General features: G+C 42.8%; 1 protein-coding gene and 1 long non-coding RNA gene across 3 annotated transcripts in view; one reads left to right on the top strand and one right to left on the bottom strand.

The window, feature by feature from the left end:
- Window positions 1-27,064, top strand: part of LOC102554702 (uncharacterized) — a 237,821-nt gene that overhangs the window by 16,428 nt on the left and 194,329 nt on the right. Inside the window, exons 1-2 of one of the 2 annotated variants that reach the window (XR_015636876.1) lie at window positions 22,178-22,271; window positions 26,629-26,696. The exons of the other annotated variant lie outside the window; for it this stretch is intronic. This is a non-coding gene — a long non-coding RNA (uncharacterized LOC102554702). Of the gene's footprint in view, window positions 1-22,177; window positions 22,272-26,628; window positions 26,697-27,064 lie in introns of those variants that run through there. 2 annotated transcript variants of the gene reach the window in all.
- Naa11 (N(alpha)-acetyltransferase 11, NatA catalytic subunit) lies at window positions 12,097-22,093 on the bottom strand. The gene is given in 2 exon segments (NM_001024742.1): window positions 12,097-14,500; window positions 21,307-22,093. A coding segment is annotated over 1 exon segment (702 nt). The 5' UTR covers window positions 22,022-22,093; the 3' UTR covers window positions 12,097-14,500; window positions 21,307-21,319.

Genomic DNA, 27,064 nt, shown 5'->3' with positions numbered 1-27,064 from the left:
AGTTAGCATCCCCTGGGAATATCTGGGGGCAGGAATGAGGTGCCCCCTAAGGTCATCTACATAGAGACCTAAGCCTGGTTCATTGCTTTTTTGAGTAAAATATCTCTCTACAAAGGAATATTCTTTTTATGTCAGCAGCTTTCACAGCAAATGTTAATTGTGCCTTTGCACAGTGTCTCATCCCATGTCCCCTTTATACATCTTAAGGATTTGTCTACATTTTGGAAAATGAGGTTATTATTATTATTATCCTGACTTTTTGGCTGGCATTCTCCACCTGAGATGTGCACTCAGATCACGTACTTCATGTGATTGAGGTCTTGGCCATTGGTACTTTTCATTCACTTTCTCTCCTCTCTTCTGCCAGGAAGCAGTAAGGCAGAGAAACAAGGGGAGGTGGAGATGTGGTCCTGTCACTTACAGATGACTGTAACAGCACAGAGGGACAGACAGTTTAAAGACAGAAAACCCCTCATCGTCCTTCGGTATTGCAGACGGGGAATCTTCCTCTATTTCTAAAAATATTTTAAGAATGCAAAGTTGGGTAGCACAGTAATCCTTACAATTTTTTTCTCCCCTAATTCCTTCATTTTCCCTCTTTTAAACTCTCTGTGTGATATGGGTGGTGTGTGTGTGTGTGTGTGTGTGTGTGTGTGTGTGTGTGTGTGATATGTGTGTGTGTGAGCGTGTGTGTGAGTTCTATTTACGTGTGTTTATTCATACATGTTAGTTGTGTTGTGCATGTGTGCATGTTCCTGTGTTATTTCTATTGTACATGATTGAGAGCAGACTCAGGAGTTGACCCCCACCTTGTTTGAGGTAGAGAGAGTCCCTTGCTATTTTCCGCTTCTGAGGCCATGCTAGCTGGCTCATGAGCTTCTGGGGATTGTCTGTTTCTACCTCCTATCTTCCCCCTACTGGAGTGGTAAGGTTTACACACAGGCACCACCATGCCTGGCTGTACAAGGTTCTGATGACCCCACCTCAAGTTCTCATGGTTTCCAAACGAGCACTTTACTCACTGAGCCATCTCTTCGGCCTGCCTATTTTTTCTTATTGACATCACCTTTGGAATTCCAATTAGTAGGCATTCCTTATACATCTCCTTCTTTGGAATTGCCCAGTTTTAAAAGCAGACAATCCTAGGGGAATGTACTCCCTCACTTCCAACAGCTTTGGAAGACACCTTCCCAGCGAGCGAACTGTGTATCATTCACTCTTTCTTACCAGAGAGGCTGTGTTGGGAAAATAGTAACAGCCAGGAACAATTAAAAGGCAAGCATAATATTTTTAATTTGTTTTGTTTTGTTTTATGTGTATGGGTGTTTTGCCTACATATATGTCTGTGCACCAGGCACTAAACCATCTCTCCAATTCCAACCTGCCGGGATGTTGTATGAGAGCGTCCATCTTCTTAACAGGGGGTGAGCTGTGTTCCGCTGAGACAGGAGGTGTCTAGTCTTCCCTTCCTAGATGCCGAAAAACTCAGATAACAGAGCTTTGCAAAAATGTTTTTCACAGACTCCTCAGCTTGCAAGACAAGCTTCTCCCAGGACCTCTACATGGTCTTTCCTCTCTAGTCACCTGTATCTCTGTGTTAATTTGCTCTTCTTGTAAGGATATCAGTCATATATGACCAATAACATCCCAGTGACCCATCCTAATGACTTGGTTTTTAATTAGTTACGTTTTAAAGATTGCGTTCTGAGGTGATGGGCTCAGAAATGCAACCCCGGACGTTGTCTTATTGCTTTTTATGTTTTAACAACAGGACCATTACAAATGGCATCGCCTCTCTTTCTCACACTTTAAACGCAATAGGACCTCTTTTAAGCCATAGAACATCTACATACGTAAGTATAAATCTTGTTGGCATTTTAATTTTCTCCTTGGAAATTTTGTTTCCTGCGCAGTGCAGGGTCCAGGAGTCGATTTCGTTATTGCTCTTATGAAAGCAGCTGTTCGGCGAGCGCAGCATATTTTGTTAGTTCATCAAGAAGCAGAGGAAGATTATGCTGTGATCAACTTCTGTCTGGCTGTAGTCAGTGCTTCTCTGATTGGGCTCAGTGATTGATTTAATAGGTCTACCCCCAGAGCAGTTACTCATCCCTGATATTTGTCGAATGCAACCTCCACATTATTTATGTAAACGATGTTTTATATGCCTTCTGTGCAGATAAATCCGAGCTGACAGAACTGGTTAAGGGATGAGCATGTTCCCAATTGGGATTAGGGACTCAATCTATATCTTTATCAACCATCATGTTATTTCCCTGTCAAATGGGGAGTGTTGATGGGATTGGGACTATCTATTCTCTGCTCTGATGGTAGCCTCTTGACATCTCAGAGGGCAGTGCATCAAGGAAGACACCAGAACACAAAGAGGATGGGCTTGGGAGTGGCTGGCGTGTCTCTACCAAATGAAAAGACTCCTAAATCATGGGAAAGTTTTATACCATGGTCATTCAGTCAAACCTCAGACAATGCTCTTAAGCCCGGCACCCTGAGCCTGTGTAGCTGTGGCCAGTGTGTTGCCCTCTGAATTCACAGAGCATGAGCTCTGCGTGCTCTTCTTCTTTCATTACTTTATTAGTGCTTAATGATTTTTCAAATTTATGGAGTACTTGATCTGTCTGGTCATTAGGAGATCAAAAGATTACATGTGATTTCCGGTTGGAAATGATGGAATGCCAAGTTATAAAGTTTCCTCTGTTTATTTCTTTAACCCCTCCTGCATGTGTTTCTCTCTCTCTCTCTCTCTCTCTCTCTCTCTCTCTCTCTCTCTCTCTCAGAAAGCACTCAAAATCCAAGAAGAAAGGATAATGGGAAGTCAATTATTGTCCGGTCTGGGATACAAATGAAGCAATGGTAAACTAGGAAAAAAGTACATTGTTTTTCTATGGCTTAGTCAAGAAAGAATAAAAGATAACTTTGTACAGAATTTTGGTTTTACCTGCAGTTTAAGAGTCAACATAATTTAAAATCATTCTATTCTATTGACATATTGATAACATTTAAACAGTGACAAGTTATCTGCCATTTCGTTGTAAGTGTCCTAGTCAAGTTTCTGTACTTCCAAAGAAATGGCTACCACACTGTGGTTTAATGATGTTGTCCTATAGAACCCCATGGACATGAAATTATGTATGGGATTTGCTAAGATAATTATTCTGTGAAGGGGAGCTACTGCTCTCATGTCCTATAGTTTTTAAAACAATTAAAAAAAAAGGAAGGGGAAACCTCATTAATATTTGCTTGCGAAACAAGTGCAGTCATTTCCCCAGCTGAAGACTAAATTATTGTGCATTATAGTGTGCCTGTCTGTGGTAAGTAGATGACCACAGATCATTCTAAGAGGAGGTAGAGGAAAGAGTGTGCGAACCTTGGCTTCGCTGCATTTGTGAGCTGTAAATTTTGTGAAATGATAGAAACAAAGATGGAGGGCAGACGAATGGAGGAACAGACATCAGATTCAGGCTGAATTAGTGCTGCGTTCTGTGCTTCAGGGCCGCCTTATTACCACAGGCTAGCAAGCATCAATGCCTGGCAACCCCCCCTCCCTCTAAAATGTACCGATTTATATGAAAATTAAGATTACAAATTAAAGCCCGACGATCCTGGAGTTTTCCAGTTCATCGGCCTTCCAATAAAAATGATGCCAAGCCTGCATACATAATTCCCAGACGATTACTTTGTCCTCACAGCTAAGCCTTGTCCCTGATACGAAAGATCTCTATCCACTTTTATTGAAACAAAGAACTAACATCATAATCCCAATATTGAGGCATAATCTTCATTATCTCCTGGCCCTCTCGAGGGTCTCCCAATCTATATTACATCAGCCTTGGTTGACTCATAATCCTTATGTATTCACTTTTATTGAGATAGGATTAAAAACTTAAAAAAAAAAAAGCTCCTGAAATCCTTATGATCTCATGATTGAGTTTCAATTCAGCAACAATCAACTAATGTGGGAGAATGAGTTATTTTTTTTTATAGTGGTTCTTATAGTTATATAGTTCAAGCTTGAAAAGGAATTAATTGGTCCCCTGGGATGAAGGATCCCCATCGCATGAAGGATTTCCACTCCAACCTGGTCTATGTGAATGACGCCATTATCTTTTTTCCTATTTATTAAAAGAGATTTTGGGGGGGAGGGGTGATACTGATAGTATGTGCAAAGAAAAACAGGCACATAGCCCTCCGGAGTTATTCATATCTCCCCTTAGCGAGTTTTGATTCATATCTAGAGTTAATTATTGGTTAACTACACCCCCAGCTCCCCCCACCCCGACTTCCTCTTACCCCAAGAGTCTTAGTGGCCTCTAGCTTTGCCTGGGGCTGTTAACTACCAAACTAGTCATTAATGCTGGTCAGGATGATTTCTCAGAGACTGTCGTTTGTTTGTTTCTTAACTGTAGACAAAGCAGTCTTCTGCCCACAGCATGAAATGGCCCTTCAGCTGTGGTTTTCTTACAAAGACATCTGGAAACACCCACCCTAGCCATACTGCCCCGGGGTATGCTGGGGGTGTGTCACTCAACACTTCACAATCATCACCACGCCTTCTTACCTTGGTATTTAGAGACACACGCCTTGGAGCTTGGATGTGCTCTTCACTTGCCTGTGTCTTTTACTTTTACCTTTTGTGTAAGAATAGGTAGGAAAATGTTTGGCTTTCGGCGATGGAAATGTGGGGGTATAGAAACAAAAGTGCTCTTTTTACCGCTGATGTTCAGCTGTGAAGAATTTTCGTTTTTACTACTATTGATAAGGAGGATCTGAAACAGTTTTTTATTGGCTCTATTATTCTTCTGGGATTTACCTCTGTGCCTCATATTGCCTGGGCACACACAGTAACACAGTTAAGAGGAGGGTGGGAGACAGAGTTAGCCTGTGCTCCTGGATTCAGCTTCCAGCTCATACTGACTCCGCATGTATAATACTCTACAGTACTGACCAGGCAAGGTGTGGCTAAGCTAGTATTTCTGTACACCCACTATTTCCTTATTTAGCCTTCGGAACGATTCCTCGTGGGAGCACTGCTGGACTTGCTCTTTTAAGGACGGGGAAGTTAAGATCCTAATATTGTGAAAGATGTGGGGAGGAAAAGGCTAACATAAAAGAAACTGTTTCAGGGCTTCAAACGGCGTGGCTTTCCTTTCTAATGGCTCTGTTCCTTCCTTGGCTCAAGATAGGAAAAGCATTCTTCCTTTGTTTAGAAATCTGGCCCGAGTTGGCGAGAACATCTCTTGGCGGTCCAGCTTGAATATTTTTAATAGGAGGGCTAAGAATGATGCTGATAAAGTAGGCTTACCCTGAATAAGACTCACTCACGTGAGTTAAGTATATCATAAAGGGACCCTAAAATAGTCTTTACAGGAGAAAGCCCAAGTTACCAATGACTCAGTATGAATTTTCCAAAAAAATTCATTTACCTGTTAGGATGTTTAGCCGTTTGGTGCGTTGCTGATATAATTGCGTGAAGGAAGGGAAACAAAGACTATGGGTAGACTAATGGGAAGGGCTCTCTTGTCTTAGCCATGAAAGCTGTTGGAGTGTGATGGAATGCTGGCGTCAGAGCTGAAGGAAGCTTGTGCCCTTGGCTTATGTTTGTGCCACAGGACAGAAGACCGTAGGTGTCATGCTTGGGGGGCTGAGGTTTATCAGGGATAAACATAAACTCCGGCACGATTTTAAAGCTTTACATTTTGAAGTGAGCCCTCTTTCAAGGCAGGAACCTTAGGGTTTTTGTTTGTTTGTCCATTAGTTTGTTGGTGCCAGTGACAGAATGTTTGATAACACTACTCTGACTTCTCAAAATGAAAGCCATAAAATATGGCCTTTCTCCTTTATTTGGGATGCTTAATTATTTTAATCCTACTTCCTTTTATTGGACAAATAAATGTTATTCCTATTACTATTTTTGAATGAGCTAGCTGGATGTGGAATTACTGCATACCTGTGCACTTGGGAGGCAGAAGCCAGAGGATCAGGAGTTCGAGGCCAGGGTAGAATTCAAGAGATGCTGTCTCAAAAAGCAAACAGTTACACTTTGCCTAGATGCAGATTTGGGAACGCAACACGGGCTTCATAAGACACCTTTGATCTCTTATCAACTGAAACTTTCTTCCATGCATATGTAAGGTCAGAGGAAAACATCTCGAAGCAGGTTAGCTCCTCTCAAAGTTGGTTTCCAGGATCAAATTCAGGCTTCCAGGCTTTTGCAGCAAGCGTTTCACTCACCCAGCCATCTTGCTGGTCCCTAACTTTCATTTTAAAACATTGCATTTTTGCTTGGTATCATGCACATGTGAGGGCTGGCTTACATCTGCCACAAAACGTGTGGGGGTCAGAGGACAACTTTTGTAAGTTAGTTTTGCTCCTTTCACCCTGAGTTTCTGGGGTCAAACGGTCATGCTTGCATGGAAAACACATTTACCTGCTAAGCCCCCAAAAGTGATTTTTGATAGTTGGTGTATCTATAAGGCAAGGTCTATATAATGCTTTGCATTTCCCAGGGTATTATTCCTTGCATATGCCTCGGGTATAATTGTTTGCATATTCCTCAGGGTATAACGCAAAGTGCAACCAAGTGCATTGAGTTTAAGAACTATGTAACAGCATCTGTCACTAACTGAATGCAGTTATAGACAAAGATGCTAAACCTGGGTACAAAAGATGAGACGCTTCAGCCCTGGATGGTCAGTGTTCACAAAGCAATTGACTTCCCACCTCTTCAAGAGATGAAAGAGAATAAGGATAATGAAGGGAACACTGAGAGCTATAGTGTAGATTGTTGCTTTCAAAGGGCATGTACAGGTACAAGGGTCTTTAGGGAATGCAGTTCTCCATCAAGTTCTTCAGTCCACCCTCCCAAATGGTCTGCCTGAGCACTCCAGTATGGCTGATTTCTTCAGTTTTAGCGTTTTCTTTTGAGATAGGGTCTCTTGTAGCCCTTACACTTTGTATGTAGGCAGTCATGACCTTGAACCCCTGATTCTTTGTGTCCATCTTTCCTGATGGATTTTAGCCGTCTGCCATTATGCATTCTCACCTTTCTCTTTACACTCATGTGTCCACTGCTTAGCAACAGCTATGCTGTCATCCACAGGGAAACTTAAATAATGTCAACACATACCACCACCACCCCATCCCCACCACCTCCTCCATCATCACCATCAACACCACCATCACCACCTCCTCCATTACCATCACCACCACCAACACCACCACCATCACCACCATCACCACCATCACCACCACCACCACGACCTCCATCAGTACCACCCCACCCCCACCACCTCCTCCTCCTCCATCATCACCATTAACACCACCATCACCACCATCACCACCACCACCACCACCACCACGACCTCCATCAGTACCACCCCACCCCCACCACCTCCTCCTCCTCCATCATCACCATTAACACCACAATCACCACCTCCTCCATCACTACCACCACCATCACCACCACCACCACCACCATCACCACCACCACCATCACCACCACCACCACCACCACCACCACCACCATCACTTCCATTACCACCACCACCACCACCACCACCACCACCACCACCACCACCACGACCTCCATCAGTACCACCCCACCCCCACCACCTCCTCCTCCTCCATCATCACCATTAACACCACAATCACCACCTCCTCCATCACCACCACCACCAACACCACCATCACCACCTCCTCCATCACCACCACCACCACCACAATCACCACCACCACCACCATCACTTCCATTACCACCACCACCACCACCACCACCACCACCACAATCACCACCACAACCACCACCATCACCACCTCCTCCATCACCACCACCACCATCACCACTACCACCACCACAATCACCACCACAACCAACACCATCACCACCACCTCTTCTATCATCACCACCAGCACCATCACCACAAACACCACAGTCGCCACCACCACCTCCACCACCACCACCACCACCACCACCTCCATTACCAAAACCCATAGTTCTCATCTCAAAAAGAATAAACGATAGTTTATTCTGGAACCAATATGAATGACCAAGGCCTAGGAACATGAATCTGGGTTACTCCGGATTCTATGTTACGGCAAGGAAGGGGTTTCAGAGTAGTAGAACAAGGAAAGCCATAGAGCAAGGCAACTTTAAAATGCATTGATGTGGACATCAGAGAAGCAGGCTGTAGCTGGCAGGTAGGCCACAGATGTTACTGTCATATTCTTAGCCCTCTGACTGGTGAAGAACACATTCCAAAGTCTTTTCCCTTTTTAAGTTAATTAAACGTAATTTAATATTTTTACTTACTAACTTTACATCCTGCTCACTGCCCTGCTCCTGATCACCCCTCCCACAATCCTTCTTTTATTGCCCCATCTCTTTCTCTTCTGAGTGGATGAGTCACACCCCTCGGTATCCCCTAACTCTGGCACTTCAAGCCCCTGGGAGGCTAAGTGCTTCCTATCCCACTTAGGCCAGACAAGGCAGCTCAGCTAGAACAACAAATAGGCAACAGCTTTGGGGATAGTCCTTGTTCCAGTTGTTCAGGACCCACGTGAAGAGCAAGCTGCATATCTGCTACATATGAACAGGAAGGCCCAGGTCCAGGCCATGTGTGTTCTTTAGTTAATGGTTCAGACTCTGAGAGTCCCAAGGGTCCAGATTAGTTGACTTTGTTGGTCTTCTTGTGTAGTTCCTATCTCCTTCAGGGCTTGCAATCCTTTATTCTTCTATAAGAGTTCTCAAACTCTGTCCAGTGTTTGGCTGTGTGTTTCATGATTGTCTTAGTCAGGGTTTCTATTCCTGCATAAACATCATGACCAAGAAGCAAGTTGGGGAGGAAAGAGTTTATATTCAGCTTACACTTCCACATTGCTGTTAATCACCAGAGGAAATCAGGACAGGAACTCAAGCAGGTCAGGAAGGCCATGGAGGGATGTTATTGTCTTGCTTCCCCTGGCTTGGTCAGCTTGGTCTCTTATAGACACCAAGACTACAAGCCCAGGGACAGCACCACCCACAATGGGCTGGGTCCTCCCCACTTGATCACTAATTGAGAAAATACCTTGCAACTGGGTGTCATGAAGGTCTTTCCACAACTTATGCTCCCTTTTCTGTGATAACTCCAGCTTGTGTCAAGTTGACACACAGAACTAGCCAGTACAATGATGTTAGATCTATCACAGAGATGGGCAAGGAATGAGTCTTTGTGGGGAACAAGGGACTAGAGATAGCCAGATTAGGCTCCTGGACCTGAAACAATTCAAGAGCTTCCCATTCATTGCTGTTTAATCAGCCCATCAATTTCAGCACACACAGATTCTTTCTAGACATTTTCTTTCACAGTTCAGCACATACTGTCTCAGGGTGCAAAAATGTCTAAGATGGCAAAGAAATGGCTACGGAGAATTGTTGCCCAGAAACTTCCTATATAAGATTTTCAGTTATTCACTGTGTCTGGTATTCAAATCAGATTGGGTGTTTTGTTTTTTACTTGTCTTCTGAAATAAAAATTGGATTCTGAGACCGAACAGTTCACAGAGCTCTGGTGATGAAAACCAGAGAGATGCTTGCTTTAATGGCCTGCCACAACTTTCTACATGAGAACTTTACTTATGAATGTGTGTGCACAAGTGTCTCCTTCAATCACACATAGAGCTCCACAAGAAGACCAGAGTCAACAATCAGAGTCAACAGAGTCAACTAGTCTGGATCCCTGGGGCTCTCAGAGTCTGAACCACCAACTAAAAGGAGACACACATAAAGAGAAGACTGTGTACAATCTTCTTAAAATCAACAATTTATTATTTGAACATTTAACAATAACAACAGATAAACAACTCTCATCAAGGTCTTTTCCATTTTTAAAACAATAGAGTCAATTTGTTACAATTACGGGAATTACAGTCCATGTTTTATCCGTACACCTATCCATCATTGCAGCAGTCACTGTTCTAGTGACAGGGTCTTTGAACCAATGATTTTGACCGCCTGCCCCAGGCCAGTAGAGAAAAGAAAGGAAGTAACCAGACATTTTTGCACATGTTTGAGGATGAAGAATCTGAATAGGAAAGCTGTTCGAATTGATGTGTGTCTACTGAAAAACCGTGACAATGCACTTGGTGTGCTTCATAGGATCTGGCCAAGTTCTGTGTCAATAAAAGTTCAAACATGGAACGCTGAGGTGGTGACTGATAAAAGGAGCTGGAGACAAAGGTAGAGGCATGCAGATCCGGCTCCTAACAGGGCTGTGGAGACCCTCCCTCCCTCCCTCCCTCCCTCCCTCCCTCCCTCCCTCCCTCCCTCCCTTCCTCCATTCCTTCCGTTTCTCTAAACAAGGTTCAGTGGGATTTGTAAGCACACTCACGCCTCAGGCTTGAGCCATACACAACCAAGGCCAAGCTTGGAGCTGTTTGCTTGAGAAGTAAAGGTACAGTCGGGGCAGAAAGTATTGATGAAGAATAGGAATGGGGCAATCTCATCACGCACACATGTGCAAATGCATCCGTGTATCAGACGCTCACCTATGCAAAATGTTGGAAAATTATTTGAGAACCACTTTCGGTTTACAGAAAAAAACCCCAAAAGTAGATTGTTTTTCCAGCCTTCTCCTATTTATAGTAAACATAAATTTGTTGAATCGGCTGAGCTCCCAGCCTCCTTTGATGTGTGAATGGCATTTTGATGGAAGTGCCCCCCCCACTTATTTAATGTACATGACACTGTCGACGTCCTCAGACACAGGGCAGAGGGCAGCGGATCCCATGACAGACGGTTGTGAGCCACCCTGTGGTCCTGGGAACTGAACTCAGGACCTCTGGAAGAGCAGCCAGTGCTCATAACTGCTGAGCCATCTCTCCAGCCCCAAAAGATCTCCTTTTAATTCTTCTTTAAGATGTGATGCCTTGCAGTTAACAGTGACTTTCAGATGCTACTGTGCAAAGCAACTGCCAGGAAAATGCCTACAACACCAGACCTGACTTCCCAAAGCTAAGAGCTAAGGGAAGGACACATTTAACAGGGTACCTGTATAATTCTGAAGCAATTCTAGAAATTCTCTTTGAGCGAGGGAGGTGGCACTCAGCAGTTCTTTTCAAATTATTGTAATATGTTAGAATCAAAAACAGTTTTAATGTCTGGGTTAGTTTATTGTCAATGAACAGAATAATTAAGGTGTGAATTAGAAGTCATGGCTCAGCTGGTAAAGGAATTTGTCCCTTTGCTCCCTGGGACCCACAAAGAAGGAGAACCCAATTCCCATTGTTGTCCTCTGACCTCCACATGGGCACCACTGTGGCACATGTGCTCACCCAACATAATAAATGTAAAAACAATTGAGAAGTAAAATCTTAAAAGAAATCCCGTGTTTTTAAAGATGGGAGGGAAAACTAATATAGCATTGTGGGGAACAGAGAATCCTCTGAATGTGTACTGTGGACATGGGCATGCCCATGTCAAGGATTCATGGGAAGATGTCACCGCCTCACTCTTTAGTAAGGCAGAGAGGGCAAAACCTTCTTTGGTCTGTAGGCAGATGTTGATAATGTGTGCAGAAAAGGTCTACCCACCATAGCTTTCTCCCCAAGATATTTATGACCTGAAGACTTCTCTTTACAGGGATAGCTCCTTACTGGGTTAGCTAACCCTGCCTCTGTGTGCCCAACTGTAATAAACATTGTGAGCTCCCATAGTGCTGCATTCTCCAGCAGAGCCCCAACCACCCAACCCCACCTTTTCTGTGCATCTGCAGTTGTCTTGACCACCCAGTAGGTCAAGTTCCTGGAAGCCACACAAGGATTCAGCATCAGAGAATTCCATCATAAGATGTAACTGTTGGTTGTCATTGATTCCCTTCATGCACTATAAACAAACATTTTTATTATATGTATCTGATATGTCTGGAAATTTCTATTGAAATTACTTGGCCATCAACCTCTGACACAGTGTTGCAAACAGCATTTCTGTGAGTGAATGAGATTCTAAGTTCTTAGGGTCTAACTCAAAGTAATCTAACAAGTGTCAGACTGGTTAGCAGTTGAACTTTATGACCGTTACTAGTCAGTATTAGCATTACATAGAACTAATGTGAAAAAATCCTTTATTTCTTGATCCTTTTAAAGCTACCAGCTTTGGCTCAATTTCCAGCACTACTCTGCGTGTCTCCTTCACCCCCATATTCCATTATTTTATTTCATATCATCTCCTTCTTATTGCTCTTATGTCAAGGGAAGAATAGACTTTAGCTATGTAATCCACGGGCTTCATTCACCAGCTGGTGACACAACTACACAAGACTTTATGTCCTGGTGACTAAGAGCTTTGAACAATTTGATGACAAAACAGGGTTCACTCCAGTTTCTGTAATGTCATGCATTCAGAAGGGGTGTGAGTCATTCTACCCCACACTCCACTCATACCATGAGCTATTCTACATCCTTGCTTTGGTCTCTGTAGGACCAGGCTTAAGTAAAAAGTAAGCAGTTTGTTCAGAGAAAAGAATAATTTGCTGTGTGAAAAGAACAGTGTAGTTATGAAAGCAGTGTCAGAGGCTCCCATCCCCAGGAATGGAAAGACCACTGACTGCTTCTGTTCCATCAGTAGCCAGCGCACCCCTGGGATCACCTGGGAACTTTCTAATTTATGCCCTAAACAATGTTAGAACACTGTTTACTTTTATTATCTAAACAGTCATAACCCAAACTAGGTAGGCTGCTGCACTGCTGGATTTCTGATGTCTCCTGGTAACAAAGAAAAGCACTGGCATTCTTATGTAGGGGCACAGCAAATGTCTGGAAACCTTTCTTATTTCCCGATTGCTGCAATGATTAACATCAGGTTACTAGAGACTCAATGTGGCTGGTGCTGGGCTAGAGAAATCACTCAGGTAAGCTGAGGCTACTCCTTCTGTTTCTCCATCTGCTGAGCTGTTACCAGGAAGACATATTGACAAGGGCTCAAGGAAAACACGGAATATTTTATCAGTAAGATTATGCTGCCCTGGAGACAGATGTTAGAAAGCTGTAATATTTAAAAATAAAGAAATAATCATATGCTTGAAGGGAAAGAATAAAACCATTTCAGGAGTAAGCGAGAAAATTAAAAAGAAAGAGAAAAGGAAAATGGAAAGACTGAGGACCAGGTTGACACACAAAATGGCAAATCCTTCCCTGGAGAAAAAAGAAAGTTCTATGTCTGCCTCAGGCAAGCCTTTACCCTGAGACAGGCATTCTCTACACTGGGGCCGATTTGTAAGAAGTACTTAGCAGGGCTGATGATGGATTACAGAACAGACTCATCTCTTGTCATCAGCTGCTTACTGTCAGGGCTTAGATGTAAATCCATATACTCCAGTTTTCATAAATGTGAACATGAACATGTTGGATACTTTGGTAATTAATGTTGAGAGAATATGAGAAGATCACTCTGTTCTAAGTCCATCTATCTGGGACGTTTCCGGGAAAGTCAAGGCCCTTTGCCTTCACTTTTACTGAGACACTCAACAGGGATCACAATGAAGGTTACATATATATTTACAATTGGCACGTGGTCGGTTGTCATATATTAAGTGAGTCTCCTTTCTGTCATTTGACACTTTAACATTGCTTTGCAAATAAATTTTGAGCTCAAACAGGAGCAAAGAGGAAACTTTGGCTTTGATTTCCCGCAGGTTGAGCTGGGTTGAAATCCTGAGTCGTCATCCCCCGCTCGGCTTCCGATCGATCTCTTATGTGTAAAACAGAGATAATAATGCCCACCTCACAGGTTACCCATGTTAGTAAGTGCCACAGCACTGCATGCCTTAATAAATGGCAAGTGACATCATTGCAGAAGAAAGCAAACAAAAGGCAAAAGCAACTGACATGCACAAGCAGATGAGTGTCCAATTTAATTACTGCTCGCTCTTGTTAAAGTTTCCACACTCTGCTTGTAAGGGGTGGTGGAGCCCTTCTTTGTCCCATTTTCCCACTGGAAAGGGGGAAATACTCCTTGGATGTGGAGGATAGGACACATGGAGTTTCATAGAAGCAAGAGGAAACAGATAAATTGCACTTGAAGAGGAAAGGGGCACAGGTCTAACTTGAAGGTCCCATCTACTCCCTTAGTGATGGAAACCCAGATAAATAATGGCAAAACCCATAGCTGACACCTTCAGAATTGTCCCTGCTTCCTATCTGTCATTTCTAAGAGACAACTGTGCAATGTATCTACAAGCCGGCATAGGACCACCACAAACAGTACAGTGGCAGCATGGTGAGCGGACACCAGATGTTCTGTCACGGCAGGCCTCAAGCTTCCTTGGCTCTTGCGCTGAGGTGTTCCTTCACGATCACAGTAGCTCTATGTGGAAGGTTCTGGAGAGTTGAAAACGAAGAGCCACTCGGGTCACTGGGAGATAACCCCAGAGCAGCAGGGAGGATACTGCAGAGCACAGCAGTTAAGCCAAGTTTCACAGTAGATGTGGCTGAGACATGAGGACCAGAGATGCTGTTGAGAAAAGAGAGTGAGTTAGCAGGGACGGTACAGGCTCTGACAGCCCTGAAAGCGCTATGGAAGAATGCCAGTTTCCTTCAGTCATGCGGTCCCTGGAGGGGATTCATGCTCCGGTAGGGGGCTCTAACTCATGCACATACAGGCAGCATTGCATTTTTAAAGCACATGAAGTGAAGAGGCTAAGTGGTGGTGGCCATAGGGGAGGAGGAGAGATGTATTTGATCAATGTGCATTATACACATGTATGAAATTCCCAAACAAGCTAAAAAATGTAGGAGTGCAAGGGATATGCTTTCAACAGCAGATCACTACGGAAACCATAACCAGTCTGCTCCACACTGTACACGATCCCATGGATATTGGTGGGAATCAGACCACACGGCACAAAATTCTTACAGAAGTAAGGCTCTCTCATGTACCCTAAACAGGTCACATAAGCAGTTCTCAATATATGGAGGTCCAGTTTCCTCTAAGAAAGGGAGGCAGAGTGTGGGCATGGGCTGACCTGCCCTAGAGAATGTATTTCAAACCTAAAGAAACGAAAATACTTCTTTTGTCATCTTCCCATCCCGATTTCACTCAAAAGAACATTCGTTGCTGGGCATGATGGCGCATGCCTGTAATCTTAGCACCCAGAGGGCTGAGCAGGTGGATGGGTCACTATTTCCAGGTCCCCCTACCCTAGAGAGTAAGATACTGTTCCAAATCACTTAAAAGAAAAAGAAGAAAGATTTAACACTGCAGAAATGAAACACCTTATACTGCTTAGTGAGAGGCAGTGTTCTGCCTCGGAAGTCATCTCTTACTGTGAGAATTGCTCAGGAATCCGAAGTATGGATTGTGTAACTTCCATGTAACTTAAGGCTTGGTCACCTCATCAATGACTATCTGCTGCATGTTTACCAGCAATTAACATCATGTTCAATATTTCAAAAGATAAACAAGACATGAGCTCTAATCTTTGTTAGCTAAATGTCTGTGTGGTGTATCAATAGATGGAGATTTGTTTTGTTTTTAAGGGCTAGGTGTGTTTCTGCTTATTTTTAGCTGAAAACAATAGTAAAATATCACAACCAGAAAAATGAATTATCTTTTTCCATTTACCTTGCATACAAAAGTTATAAAATAGAGGCTATTCTTATGCACAGAACAGTTACAAGACATTTACTTTGTTCATAAATTATCATTACAGAAAGCTCTGTTTCCAGAACAACCCAGAATCAAGTAGGAGGCAACGTTATGCAAAATCTAGTGTTTAAGGTTTGTACTCTGGGGCTGTAGAGACAGCTCAAAGGTGTGTAGTGTTCTTTCAGAGTTCCTAGTTCAGTTCCCAGCACCATGCCAGGTGGCTGACAACCACTTGTAATTCCAGCTCCAGAGGGATCCAATGCCTCTGGCCTCCACAAGCACCTACATTCAACTACTCACAGACATATAAGCAATTAAAAATAATAAAAATGCCTATTTATAAAAAGAAGTACACTTGGTCTCCTAGAAGAAGAAGATGTGAAGGAATGGATTATAAACACTAGCACTACCTGTCTCGGCTTTTAATGAACCTGTTAGCAGGGTTATGCATAACTAGAAAAACACTAAGTATTTTATGGGTGTTTGTGGTTATTGCAGCAAATACTGCTTGGCAATTTTAAGAAACTAAAGTGAAAAAGTCAAATAACAGTGTAATTTATGTTCTAAGTCAATTTGTATCATGTAAACAATACTGATACTTTTCATGAAGATTTTCTTCAAAAGATATATTGCATCCCTTAATTTCTTAACTTATTAAGCTCAATTTTTATATTGTTAGGCACTCATATTTGCATAATTTTATTTCTAATTATGTTTATGGAAACCAGAAGAGAGTGTCAAGTCCCCTAGAGCTGAAATTGTAAGTAGCGCTGGGGACCAAACTCAAGTCCTCCCCAAGAGTACTGCACTCTTCATTGCTAAGCCACTCTCCAACTCTACAGCACCAGGCTTCTGAATGGTAGGCCATGGAGACCTGCAGAAGAGATGTTAATAAAATCTTATGAACAGAGAAAGAATACTATGGTTTTACAATATGAAAAATCTGTAGTATTTTGGAGATATTAATTTTTAAAGTGTCATTATAGAATATTTTAAGAAAGATTTACACTGACTTCTTAAAATAAACACTCTCCGTTTGTAGTTTTAATGTATTTTTTCTTACTTTATTCAGCAGTAAATATATTTGATTTTAAATACTAGGGCAAGGAGAGTACACAAAGTGAGATTTAGATGAAAATCAATCTCTGCTTTTATGTGTTACCTCTGTCAGTGTTTTAGCCAGCCTGTGTATATTACACAGTGATCGAAAGGCGACACAGTCAGCGATTATAAATAATTCAACAAATAAACTCTATCTGATCAGCTTTTGAAAACGGTATTTCATCTCTTCTCAATGTTCTGTATCATCATAGAGTGCAGCTGCATTTGAAATCTATAGGTCCTGGCATATCTGGGCTAAGGTTATACTAGGAATTTACCAAGCCTGTCAGTCCCTAACCTTCTCCCACGTTTCATTATATCATTCCAGTTATAATTAGTTGTCTGGTAAAATTAAGAACAGTCTATTTCAGTGAATGCTCATGTGAACATTTAACAACTTTTTGCTAGAATGACAGCTTCACGACAGGAAGAATAAACTAGAAAAGTGAAAGTCAGGGAAGTAACCTTAGTTCACTCAATGATGACAACTCGACCAAAAATGCTAACACTTTGATTCTCCTTTTTGTTATTAAGCATCAGGCAAACACTTCCTGCCAGGAGACAAGCTGATTTAGATGCCATTCCTGCCTCAACTAGCATGTTTTGAACTGACCTGTCTACTTTGCTGTGGCTCCCTAGAAACTCTGCTGCTTCCAAGCCTTGGTTCTGCTAAGTGCTTTGACTGGAGCTTGTCAGTGAGAGCTATTTTAGTTCTCAACTGCATCTTTCTTCCAAGCCTCCTAACTGTTGCTGCTCAGCCACACCTCTCACCATGAGGAATGTGAAGGAAGGGAGCTACACAGACACTCTCAGCTTCTCTCAGCAGCAGAACCTACAGTGGGAGAGGTGCTTAGCAGGACCAGAGCTCTCCTATTTAATCTTCGTATCTGTGGGGCTTGAGTGGCTAAGTCACGTCCTCCACTCACTAACTGTTGTATGCACTGCTCTCTACCATGCCTGACCTGTATGGAGTATTCCTCCCACTTATTTTACAGGGGTAGCAGGACTAATTTGGGCAGTCCCGAGAACAGTTGTGGCAACACAGTGAGCACTACAGGAATATTACTAATGAGTAATTCTCGTTATTTCTAGGGTGAAGACACTCAGTCCCTATTCCTCAACTGTCCTACTCACCTGAAAAATGGAAATAACAAAAATGAAAAATCGTTCTCTTTAGGGCTTTTCCCATAATGCATCTGAACTCTGGCTCCACAGGAGGGAGGGAGGGAGCACCCAATTACAGCAGAGCAGCAATACTTCCACAGCCCAACCTCTTTTCTCCCTTGCTCTCTTTGGCTTCACCGATGCCTTTTCCCACTTAGGCTAGCAAAGCTATGAGCTCGTGACTGTTCAAAGGGACCCAGTTAAGCTTGTGATGACACGAGGAATAGTAGAGTGGAGGGATCATTTCTTTCAGACTTGAAAGAGACAAAGTGGCAGAATCTCATTGCTAACTTGCCCAAATGTGTGCAAAAGCAGTACAAACATGCTACATGTTTATGTAAAAACCCTCAGTGGATCCCCAGAATTCCCTGGGGCATGTCTTAAAGGGGAGGAATAGGGATCCTCTGCTCCTAGCTGGGCATGAAGCAGCTTCTCACACCCATGCCATAACTAAAAGGTTTCCTACTGTGGAAGAAATGGCGCTGTTTGCCAGAATACCTCCCTTTCCTTCCTGGGACAAGCTCAACTACACTTCTTTATCTCTCTTGCCATTAACTGTAAATTGGTCCTGATTTTAAAGCCTATAAGAAGTTCTGTATTTACTCTCTTCCCTGCTACCTAAACGTGCATGAACAGATGGAGACATTATTCTAGAGAACGGGAGTAGGAAGCAGGGACTGAAAGTTTGCATCTGTTTCGATTGTGAATGTATGGCTCGTGGTACTTGCTATACTTAGCGCTCTGTCACAATAAAATCGTAAGTTCATACCACAGTGTGGCCATGGCAGGCATCTCAAATGCAATTTATACTCTTCTAAAATCTGCTCGGAGAGAACTAATAAATACTCATACTGCTAGACTTTCGTTTCTTAGCTACTGAGGCACATGTGTTATTGTTACAGATATTAAAAACCTTGACAACCCTATTTCAATGATTTTTCCTTATAATCCATATGACTGTGGTGCCTTCTGGAACACCCCACCCACCACTTCCTCAGGTAGAGGTCCTTGGCTTAGGCTTTCCCAGATTAGCAAAGGCACTGCCCAGACATGTTCTAGATGGATCTTTTTACAGAGCAAAGTCTTTTTTCTCTCCACCTAGTCTTCCTCAGCCTGCAGACCCACACTGCTCTATGATGAAAGACTTTAATTTGTAAGCCACTAAGTCAGGGGCTCTGTAACAACCGGTTTACTTAAGCTGAGCACTACACTGTAACTACTAATGTGACCAACAAGGTCCACAGTGCTCTCTGGTTGGAGATGACCAAAAAATGAAGAACAAGGAGGAAGCATTAGATGGGGTCACAGGACTGTCTCAGAAGTCAGGAGGCAAAAGCAGGTGAATCCTATAGAATTCAAGGCCAGTTGGTCTAGAAGGATGGGAAATCATCTCAGGAGATTTCCACCTGGAAGGAAGGTGAACTGAAACTAGGAAAAAAAAAACGTAGGAAAGTAAGATGTAATTATGCCACCTACACAAACGTCGTAACCACCATGCAGGAATCAGTCCTTTCTGGTCTTTTATCTGATGGATGAGCAGATGCTTCCATTGACTTTATCTCTCAGGTTCGAAGGGCTTCTGAATTTACTTCTTACGTAGCAATTTAGAAGACTTTCATCAGCCCAGTTCTCAACTAACAATGCTGAAGAGACACCAGAGGTGACCAGTAGCTCCTATATCCTTCCAGAGAGATTTTTAAAAGATGTAATGTTAAAAAAAATTCTGTTTATTTAAATTAAATAAATTCCTCAGTGATAAAACATTTTTTTGTGTTAGATGTTTTCTTTCTTCTCCCTTATTTTTTTAAACCCAGTGCTGAGTATGGAACCCAGGACCTTGTGCACATTAGGCAAGTGAATGTCTACCACTGTCTAGGAAGGTTATAAGACCTTCTATAAGGTAGAAATCTGATGACATATCTGTTTTGTTCAATTTTAGTTTCCCCCTTTACATTCTTCCTTGATCCTGGATCAGATGAATCCCACTGAAACTTTAAAACTGCTGTTCGCACATGGACCCTTGAATTATGTGACATGATTTTTTTTCTGGAAGAACTACTGTGGTATTTTATTAGTACAACTAAGCCTGTTCCTAAGATAGTAGCTTTTAAAAATGTGCTTGGTGTGCGTTTTTTATTATTTGTGTGTATTTACAGGCACAAGTGTAGAGGTCAGAAGACAACTTTTGGGAGTTGGTTCTCTTCTACCACATGGGTCCCAGGGATTGAAATTTAATCTATCAAGCTTGGCTGCAGGTGCCGTTAGTCCATGCCAGCTCTGCTTTTCTTTTCCTTAACGGTATATGAATAGACAAAAATATGATCTCACTAGCTCAGGACGGTTGCAAACTCAACATCCTTGTAGCTCATGAGAACTGGGATTATAGACATATGCTACTATGTGTGCATTAGTGGCTTCTTAGAGTGTTTTTTAGCAAGTATAATACTTTGCTCTAAGTTTTTGTGTAAATGTTCACAAATCCCAGAGTGAAAAGACAGCATAAGGAACCCACAAGGAGACATTTCTCGCCTTCGACAGTTGCTGCCATTCTTATTTTTAGACCTTTTCTGCAGTTCTTAAGATCAAACCCAGGGCCATTATCAGGCTAGATTATTGCTCCCCAGCACCCCACCATGCCCCTTCCTTTTTTAGGCATTTATCTTATTTGAACTCCTGACCAGAACTGGTTTTCTGTCCCTTTAATTTTGCTGGTGTATTTTAAAACAAATTCTAGGCATCACATTAGTTAATCTGAGTAAAAAAAAAATATTTTTGTAAGATAATTACTTCATTTCACATTTAGCACACTTAATAGAAAAGATTTCACGTTCAAATTTCGCCTGAGTGCCTAGAAACCTTCTTCTTGGTTTGCCTGAATGAAGATTACAACAGTGCCCCCAATGGTTGGTTGGTTGCTATTCTCTTTAGTTTAATAGAAAATTCTTGTGTTTGTTTTGTTTTGGTGGTGATGGTGGTGATGGTGGTGATGGGAACCAAATCCATGGCTTTCTGCGTGCTAAGCAGGACTACTACCACTGAGCTACACCCACAGCTGAGCATGCCCTCCCTCTTTAAAATGCTGCTACTTCTCTGAAGAGGCCAGAACATTCTTTTGTCAAATTTCCTTCATTCTCATTCTGGCTTTATCTGGCTGCATAGTATATCGTTGAACACATTCTGTTTTCTATGAAAAACAAAACAAACAAACAAACAAAAAAACACTTGTTGGATTTCAAAAAGAAATCTTTCTTTTAGCAAGAATATGGCAAAGGTAACACCGTGAATATCTTCACTGCATGCAGGAAGAAACCTAGCAGAAGTACAAAAGGGTAGGACAAGATGGGACTGGGCTGGCCAAGTTATGACGCAAAGGGGATACAGAGGGGCCCGGCCAAGGAAGAGAATACCTCAGGCAATGCTCTAGGAGGTGGAATCCAAGTACTCTGAGCTGTCCTGGACATCAGTGCTGTGGCTGCCAGTGTCTTTGCCTGCGGGGTTCTCGGGCTGACAGGCCTCACTGCCTTTGCCTGCTGGGTTCTCGGGCTGACAGGCCTCCTCGGCATCCGGAAGTGTGCTGTCCTGGGCTTCCTGGTTCTCCTCAGAGCCCAGAACCACGTATCTGCTCTTCTTCAGCACCAGCTGCCTCCTCAGCTCATCAGCCATCTGAGCGAGATCCCGCTTCATGGCGTAAGCATCTTCCCCATCGGCATAGTACTTGGGTTCCACCTCACTAACCTGGAAGTTGAGGGTGTTAGAATACAGGTGCAGGGCCGCCCTGTTGCTCTTCCTGACGTGCAGGGACACGTACTTGGCGCTGAAGTTCTCGATCATCGCCCGTGAGGCCTGGTCCATCAGCTTCTGGGCCAGGCCGAGGCGCCGGTGCGAGCGCTTCACGGCCAGCGAGGTGATGTGTCCGTGGGGGACATCATCGGGGTCCTCCTCCATCTTGGCCAGGACGTAGCCCACTATCTTGCCGTCCTCGTCCTCGGCGATGTAGGAGAGCTGGGGCCACGACAGGCCATGGTAGAAGTAGTACTTCATCTGGTAGTTCTCGGGCAGGCAGAGCAGGTTGCAGTGCTGCATGTTCATCAGGTCCTCGGGTCGGGCATTGCGGATGTTCATCCTGGCTGGCAGGGCCGAAGGGCCCACACCGCGTCGTTGCCTCGGCAATGGACTTCAGCAGGCCAGGCCGCGCGGAGACTGACGGGTGGCGGGAAGGCCTATGGGCGGAAGGGGCGGGGCTAAGGGCGCTTCCAGAAGCCTGTTGTCCCAGCCAGTGAGACTTCCGGTTCACAGGCCAGCCTGCGGGCGGGCACGTTTGGGAGAGAGGGCAGGGCGAGAGGAGCTCACTGAGGACTTCTCGGTTTAAAAGGTGTGGGACTCATTGCTTCCGGCGTCTTGTATTTGTTTCAATTTTAACTTATTTTTTTTAAAACTTATTCTCCCTCCGTGTGTATGCAATGTGAGTCTGTCCTTCTGTATGGTGTGTGTGTATTTCAATTTTATCTTATTTTAAATTATTCTCTGTGTGTATGCAATATGTGTCTGTCTTTCTGTATTTAGTGTGCTGTGTGTCTGTATGGTGTGTGTGTTTCAATTTTAACTTATTTTATTAACTTATTCTCTGTGTGTATGTAATGTGTGTCTGTCTGTCTGTCTGTATTTAGTGTGCTGTGTGTCTGTATGATGTGTTGTGTGTCTGTCTGTATGGTGTGTGTTTCAATTTTAAATTATTTTTTTTAATTTACTTTGTGTGTGTGTGTAATGTCTATCTGTCTGCATGGTGTGTGTGTGTGTTTCAATTTTAACTTATTTTTTAATTTATTCTCTCTGTGTGTTTGTAATGCCTATCTGTCTGTATGGTGTGTGTGTGTGTGTGTGTGTGTGTGTGTGTGTGTGTGCTTGTATGTGTTTATGCTTCAATTTTAATTTATTTTTTAACTTATTCTCTCTGTATGTAATGTCTGTATGCCTGTATGTCTGTATGGTTTTGTGTGTGGGGGTGGGTGTTTGTGTGTGTAGTGTGTGCATACACGTGCGTACCAACATGTGTGTGCCATGGTGCAGGTACAGGTCAGGGAACTTCTAGAAATCTTTTCTTCCAACCTGCATGCCTCAGGGATTGAACTCAACTCCTCTGTTTGTCAGCAAACATCTATATACCCTATACTCTGAACCATCTATTTAGACTCAGTTTTAGCCTTTTAGTTTTTCCACATCTGAACAGCCCCATGTAACTAGATTAATAAACCAGAACGTCAATGCCATCACAGGTAGTCTGTTCTTTCCTTACCCTCTGGAGTCCTACCTAGCAGGTTTCATATATAAAATCACAGTCTACATTTGTTTTGTGTATTTTTTCACTCACTCTATGTGAGTTTCAGCCATCTTGAAACGAGCTGTAATGTCATTTGATATTCCGCTTTCTAAATCTTTTATCAATTCAGTGGGAAACTCTGCTGTTCATGGCCCTTTGTGGTATTTCCAGTTTGGAATAGTATGGAGAGCGTGGCTGAATGTTGTTGAATATTGATGTATGTACTCACCTGGACTGGAGAATACAATAGTTTTCAATGTTATAAATATTCCCATGCAAATTCCAAATCAAAAGATTCCTCTTCATTCTTAGAAATATGTTCCAGGTTTCAAAGGAAGAGACTGCTCCTCCTCTTAAAGGGTTTGGACAAGGCAAAACCCTGGAGCAAGAGGGTGTGCTCAGAAAAAGCACCTTTGTTTTTTCTGCTAACTCTAGAGGTGGCTGTGTCTTTTTCCCGAGGTTGGCGGCCTTACACTCTTACTTACAAAAGAAAAACAAACTAGCAAACAAACAAATAGAAACTGGTGCACAGGAAAGGAAGGGGGAAGGGGTCGCTGCTCCTAGCCATCAAGTTTCCGGAATAGAGCAGTGGACCTGTGTGGAAATAAAAGTTTTAATGGGTGGGGAAAACTAAAACATTAGCATAAATGTCTTATAGGTGGGGGAACTAGAAAGATCTTAATTCCTTGTCCTAGAAACACATCTTATAGTACTTGATGAAAGGTCTCACATCTGATGTTTCTTACGTTGTCACCATATGTGATTTCTCCATTCTGTTCATAGTATCCATTCTTGTGCAGGGACGGAGGCTTTGCACTGTGGCATAGTTTGCATTTTTCTGGTGACCAGTGACAAGGAACACCTGCTTATTATTCTGTTTCCAGTTTGAGAAGTGGCTGCTCAAGTTTTCGATTTTTTTTGGGGGGGGGGGCTGTGTTTCTCCCTCCCCCAGCCCCTGCCTCTCTCTTTCATTTCTTTCTTTTTCCCTTACCCCCTCCTCTCCCTCCCTCCTTCCTTTCTCTTTTGAGGCAGGGTCTCTCTGACATAGTCCTGGCTGTCCTTGTTTCAGAAGATCCAGTCACAATTCCTGCAGGCACCATCAGGGTGCATTCATAATGAAGGCCAGGTTGACCTTGAACTGACAGATAATCTACCTGCCTCTGCCTCCTGGGTTCTGGGATTCAAGGCATGAGGCACCTGTGACATGCCTGGCCTGTGTCTTTTCTTTTTTTTTTTTTTTTTTTGGTTCTTTTTTTCGGAGCTGGGGACCGAACCCAGGGCCTTGCGCTTCCTAGGTAAGCGCTCTACCACTGAGCTAAATCCCCAGCCCCGCCTGTGTTTTTTCTTAAAGATTGCTTTTCAAAAGTGTGTAGTTGCAGTGAATATCATCCTTACCTGTTTACTGATTTTTTTCCCCCACCTCTTCTTTTGTCCTCTTCTCTCCCCTTTCCCCACTGAAGAGTGAATCCAGAGCCTCTCCCCCACTAATACACTGATGCCTTTCCAGACCTCCTAATGCTATTATTTTTTTTAAACAGACACGAATTGCTCACTTTTTAAATTTTGTGAGTACCTTTTTATACTGATCAGGAATTCCATGCCCAGTCCATAGTCACAGCCGTATGTTTTCTTGTGAAACCCTTTTTGTTTTATGTTTTATATTTATAGTTGCTTCCCTTTGACATTGACTTTTGGATGTGTAACCAGACCTGTTTGGCCACTTTCTTCTCTAGGATGATATTATTGCAGTTCGTTTACTATGTTTTTCTTTTTAGATCACCATATTTTCTTCCCTGCATTTCAGCGTTACCTTTAAACACTTGGCACATTAAAAATTACCTTCTAATGCAAGGGAATCGTGTTTGTTAGCATTGTTTTATACATAAGCTGTCTGTAAACTCTATAAATATATTATAAATAAGTACACACACACACACACACACACACTATCTTTCTGGTTTTCTAGCTCAAATGTCAAAGAGTATTCAGTTGTAATTAGATTATAGCCTAATCCTGCTTCTATTTTAATTCATGTAGAATTTGTGTCAGAAATCTTACAAATGACAGTACCTACTCCTTTCATAGCTAGAGCCATGTGAGTTATAAGACATAGCTTTTATTGTTGTTGCTAAAGTTTAAAAATTAGTAGTAGTCTCACACTGTAGACCAGGCTACTATGAAACTTGTGATCCTCTTGCCCCAAGCTATGCAATAGCTGGTGTTTTACAGCTTGCACCATTGGACCTAGCTTGCTTGCTTGCTTGCTTCTATCCTTTTCCTTCCTTCCTTCCTTCCTTCCTTCCTTCCTTCCTTCCTTCCTTCCTGTCTTTACTTCCTTATCCCTTTTTTCTTTTTCAGGCGGTTTCATTATGTAGCCCAGACTGGCCCTCACATACATGTGAGTGTCCTTGCCTCTGCCTTGTAAGTGCTGGGATTCTATGTGTGTGCCTCCATGCCTGGCTTTTGCAATTTCAAATTTGTTTGTTTATCCTTTCATTCATTCATTTATTCCTCTACTTTTTATTCTTTGGTGATTTCCTATTCATATATGGTGTAGTTTGGTCATTTTTACCTCTTATTATGCCTGTTCTCCCCTGTCCCTCTTGTGGAACCATATCTTCTTTCTAAGAAGTCCTCGCTTTTACTCTCATGTCTCTTTATTGACGCAAAATCCACGGAGTCGAGTCAGGGTTCTTTGCCATGAAAATAGGCACAAAGTTGTTTACAGAAATATGGGCAAGTTACAGGTGGCTTCACCACTGCAGAGCCCGCCCTCAGCAACCCTTGCTACCGATATCTTATCAGAGAAGTGTTGGGGCTCCTGATCCCCTCCCTTATCTATGATGAAACGTGGATCAGTTACAGTTCTTGAAATTACAAGGAAAAAAAAGTCAAGGAGGCATAAAACTAGAACAGCACAGGATGCCATGGTCATCAAATATGTATAATTTTTATTTCCGATACTCCAAGATCATTTTGGAAATTAATAGCTACTTTTTTTTATTTGTTTGCTTTTGTAGTGCTGGGATTGTGCGTGGGATCCATAACTGGGTGTATTTTACTGCCGACTCATATAGCCTCTTTACTTCCTGTTATGAGACACAGTGTCCCTGAGTCTCTGAGGCTGCCCTTAAGCTCACTCTGAGGTCCAGGCACACCTTGATTTTGAAATCTTCCTGCTTAAGCTCTCCAGGTAGCTGGGATTATAGACCTGCCCACCATACTGCATGGTTTTCTCCTCTATTTCATTGCTAGGATGCATTGAGCATTAGTGTTCCTAGAAGGCAGCAAAAGGATGTAAGTCCCCATCTCATTTAAATCAATCAAATAAAAAAAAAAAAAACTACCTAACTAATGTGGCTCTTTGCCTTCAGAAATACTTTTATTTTTACCTGTTTTATTTCTTTTTTAGACAACATCTCACAATTTAACCCAGACAGGCCTGCAGTGCACTCAGTAGTAATGCTGGCTTCTAACAAGGTAATTCTTCTATCTCAGGTTACTGAGCGTGTTACAGGTATAAGTCATTATACCCGTTGGGGTCCAGGAGTTGCCCCCACAAACCACACAAACACTGATCTATGTCAGACAGGGATGGTTTATTGAATGCACACCCTAGTGCTGATCGATTAAAACCATAGCTCAAAATTCAGGGGCTGAGCTGTGGCTATGAACATCTTTCTCTGTCAGCTTATAACAGCTAAAACGTCAAAAACCACAGGGAGCTCATGTGCAGGTGCAGGAAATGCTGCCCAATGGTCAGCTCTGACTCAAGCCATCTTAGACGTAACGGTTCACACTGACCTTTGATTTGATGGGTCCTATGCAAAGGTTGTGGAATTTCCTAA

Source organism: Rattus norvegicus, chromosome 14, assembly GCF_021556685.1.
Source record: "Rattus norvegicus strain SHRSP/BbbUtx chromosome 14, alternate assembly SHRSP_T2T, whole genome shotgun sequence".
Lineage (NCBI taxonomy): Eukaryota > Metazoa > Chordata > Mammalia > Rodentia > Muridae > Rattus > Rattus norvegicus.
This window is presented reverse-complemented; position numbering and strand designations above follow the sequence as displayed.